At 30.1% G+C, this 4,355-nt stretch overlaps 1 protein-coding gene across 1 annotated transcript in view; it reads left to right on the top strand.

Annotated features, from left to right (window-relative positions):
- Positions 1–1,343: 1,343 nt before the first annotated feature.
- Positions 1,344–4,355, top strand: part of LOC139426439 (uncharacterized) — a 55,926-nt gene continuing 52,914 nt past the window's right edge. The window contains exon 1 of the mRNA XM_071185325.1: positions 1,344–1,505. Within this exon, the coding sequence (XP_071041426.1) occupies positions 1,344–1,505 (162 nt within the window). The remainder of the gene's footprint in view (positions 1,506–4,355) is intronic.

The following is a 4,355-nucleotide window of genomic DNA, read 5'->3' as shown; positions in this document are numbered from 1 at the left end:
CGGTGGAGTAGGTGTTCGAGTCCAGGTGATGACATCACACTATTCCATACATTCCCTTAAACATATGAAGGGTTTAAAGTGATTGGCGCATTGTAATTGGCGAATTTGTAACCCTGGCCTATTAGAATATAATACTGTCACTCACGCATGGATGGCAGCACGATAAAGTTAGTAAACTCATAAAATCTATTATTTACCATTTCTTACAATAAGTGAAGTAAGATAAACCAATTAACCACATGTAATGGTTCATTTATCAAAACACGACTTAACCAGACTATTGCCGGTTATTTTATCGTAATTTTAGAATGAAAATTCTAGGTGTGTAAGGAAGAAAATAATTTTTCTGCCAAGGAATTGCATTTTATTTCAACCAAGTACATTCATAAATGAAAGAAAAAAAGCTAAAGAAATCTATTGCTGCATACTTTGTAAAGATAAAATATTTAAAAAACTAAAAAATGTAAATTTAAAATCAAAATATGATACATTTTCTAGTGCATGAGAATACAAGATTGATTAATGCCACCGCATTCTTAGCTTGCAACTTGGCTGCTAATAATAAAGATTTGAAAAACTTTTATCGAAAAAAGTATGAAATATGTTTTGATTTACTTCATAAGTCTTGATTTTTTAGATTTTTTTTCTACTTTATAAGTATTATTATTATTATCATCATTAATTTTAATTTCTACTTTTTAAAAGATTATAACTTCTTATATTACAAACACCACAATTTCTTTCCAGAAAAAAACATTTAAAAACAATAATTTTTATAAATTTATGTACTTTGTAATTGTCTCTAAGCACATTTAAAAAATGTGAGGAAATTTTTTTCCTCAAAATCAGATTATTTGTTATAAAAAGTTAGTTGTTTAAATTACCATTTCAATGATTATTGATGATATATTTAAAACATATTCAAATCAAGTCACTTTCTTTAAAATAAATGGTAACATACTCATATCACAAAGTTCTTCATGGTGAGGAGCATACCACACATACTCATCAATACATTCACCCTCCAATTTCAATTTTTCCAATTTGCAATACTCGATACATGCCTAAAGAAAAAACTAGATATATACACCGAAGAGCGATTACATATGACCACCCTACATCTATAACAATGGGCTCGTCCAGGTTTTCATGGTTTCTCGTGCAGGAACAACGTTTTCATGGGGCACATTAAGATCCATAATCCTCATGGAACTATCCTGGCGTCTGTAAGCTGCTTGAAAATAGTTGCAGACCAGGTTCACCCATTCATGGCAACAGTTTTTCCTGCGGGGGATGGTGTTTACCAACAGGATAATGCACCATGTCATGAAGGTCGAATCGTCATGGATTGGTTCGAGGAACATTCCAGTGACTTTAAAGTCATGTCTTGGCCCCCAAATTCTCCTGACCTTAACCCAATAGAGCATGTGTGGTCCTACTTGGAAAACAAATTTCGTGCTGCGACGCTACCCCCTCGCAATGTGAGAGAATTGCAGGACCAGTTGGTGAGCGCTTGGTACCAGATACCTCAGACTACCTATCAGCACCTTGTGGAATAAATGACACGGCGGGTGCTAGCAGTTTTNGTGTTTGGAGTTCATCTTTCGTAATCACATGGTGCCAAGAATCAATTATAGCTTCACTTAGTTGTCTTTTATTGGATGGACGTTTTTTTCGTACAAGAATTTTCAAACGTCGCCTCAACTTTTGAATTGGATTGAGATCAGGGCTGTTTTCTGGCCATGGTAATACATCTATGCCTTTATTTTGAAAGCATGCATTTGCATACTTTTGCTGTGTGTACACAATTGTACAGTAATCACAATCAAATTTAATGTGTAAATATGAAGGAAATCAAAAGGTTTTAGCAATTTAAAATAATAAAGATACACAGTAAAGCTCCATCATTTAAGTTTTAAATTTTGCTAACGGTTTTCAGATAAATATTTAATATAAGAAATTTTTTTTAAATATTCCATTTTTTTTCAATCTTAAACATAAATATACAATGCGAGAAAAACGAGCCACGATCATCGGATCATATGATGATCTTCATTCTCTAGCATTAATAGTTCGAGGGAGCAACCTCAAATATGCTAATTAATAAGAGCACATAATATTTTAAAATACGAAATCAGACGCAAAAACGTACTTTCTCTTAATAAACATAAATTTTTTTCCCGACGGATTCTGATTTTTGACCCCAAAATGTACGGGTAACTGCTATTTGGGAAATATGGCCTAAAGAGTTTGGTCGGGAGACCGTATTTCGCCATACCTCAAGATTTTTCAAAGCGAGTTTAAAAAATAGTAGTCAGAGTTATAAATTTTGTTTATCCAAAGATACATCCATGCAAAATAATAACTTTAAAGAAATATTAATTATTTTCTATAATTTTATTTAAAAATATATCGAAAAATATTTTAATTATAAGTCGCACAATTTTTTGCATAATTTTTAAGAACATAATTTTGCAAGGAAAAATACAAAATTTGAGCATTATAAGTTTAATAGTTCATGAGAAATTCGGCTTTTTCGCTGGCTTTGTTTTGGAAAGGAGCCAATTTTTAGGATTTTAATTATAAACTTCATAAGGATAACATTTTAATTGGATTATACGATAAAAGAAGATATTTTAAGTTTTAATGACATTAGTTTGATAAACTTTAATTCCAACTAATACTTTAAATTTTTAAAACATATTTTGATTAATCAGTAGGTTTAAATTTATTTGACGGGGATTTTCTTTCAGCTATTACGAACTTCTGAATTACTTTGGATAATATTAATTTTCCTTTTAATTATTGTAATTATAATTTTTTAATTAGAAATGTCTTAAAGAAGTTCTATTAATTTGGTCGATATTGAAACCCGCATAAGTAGACCCATGTGGTGAAAAATGAAATTTTTTGTACCTTAAAAATATATATGATAACACTTTATTTGCAGGAATTTTGCCATTTCCAAGTTTTTCGAAAAAGGAATTTGTAAAAATAACAGCACTATAATTATTTAATTTCGATTTGATGTTTTAAGAATCTGACAATTCACATTATTTTTGGTTTTTCCAACTGTGACTTCCTTTTAGTATTTCTCATATGAAGACGTGTCAGCCTTAGTTTTCTTCTCAGTGTAACTTTGAATTGAGTTATTATGTTTCACTGGATTTTCAATCTTTGATATTTTGAGGGATTGCATAATATTTTTATTACCCATTTTTTTTATTACCCATTTATTTTTATTATTTTTATTACCCATTGGCAAAATGGGTGTTGCTTTGGGTTTGATGGCGTGAGCACATTATTTGGATGTCATCACACTTTTCAACTGTGTACAAGAGTAACAGTAGTGATGACCATGGGCCGTCATTGCATGCTTTGCAACGGCGACAGCTACTGTTTGATAATTTCTTTTTTCACTTTTAATTTTGTTATGCATTAAGTTGGTGAGTTTATTTTTGTGATGTGGGACCGGAGAGGTTCCATAAATACATCTTGAGGTGTGAATAAAAGAGAATTTCATCATTTGAACGATATTTTTGCTTTTATTGTTTAAATTCGGAATCAAAAATTCTTACCTACAGTTAAAACTGGATCTTTTTCAACACTAATTCAGGTGAATATCACAAATAAAAAGGGTAAAAATAAATAAATAAAAAAAACTAAACAACAACCATTTTGCCAATGGTTAACCTGTGATCGTCTTTCGGCGATTACAATTTTTTATTTATTTATTTTTATTTTCGTTTTACTTGTATTAAATTGCCAAATATTTATTTCAATTGTATAATTAAGATAATTTTGGTTTCAGCAGCTTTTTTAATGCTTTTCCATTTTGAATTACTGTTTTTAAATTGAAGTTTGCTCTTAATTTTTGTTGAATTCTATTTTCATACTTTGATTGGATTTGAAGCATGTCATATAAAGTTTTCAAAGTTAAAGTGGTAGGTAACAGCAAGACTTATCCACTTGGTGTAGGCAAATACGTACTGCCACTTTTTGCAGAGAGTACTTTTATATTTGTAAATGACAATATGTGCCTCGGCTTGAATTGGTTTAATACATGATATACTATATAAAAAAAGCTTACGATACATTATTAAATATATAACTTTTATTGAAATTTTAGTTCAAAGGAATTATTTTTCTAATTGCGTGTATACATTGCATACATTAAATTACGATCTTTAAAATAGTCTTACAGACTCTTTACAGTTAAAAGTTTTTAAAATAATAATAAAAGAAGTCAATAATTATTAAAATTTAATGCACACATAGAATAATTATTGAATAAATGAATTTCTGGCTGGGCTGGGAAATTCTGGAAAAGGGCTGTCGCGCCGCTGAGTTTAGTT

This window comes from Parasteatoda tepidariorum, chromosome 9 (assembly GCF_043381705.1).
Source record: "Parasteatoda tepidariorum isolate YZ-2023 chromosome 9, CAS_Ptep_4.0, whole genome shotgun sequence".
NCBI classification, from domain to species: domain Eukaryota; kingdom Metazoa; phylum Arthropoda; class Arachnida; order Araneae; family Theridiidae; genus Parasteatoda; species Parasteatoda tepidariorum.
Note: the sequence above shows the minus strand (reverse complement) of the source record. Positions and strands in the feature narration are given on the sequence as shown.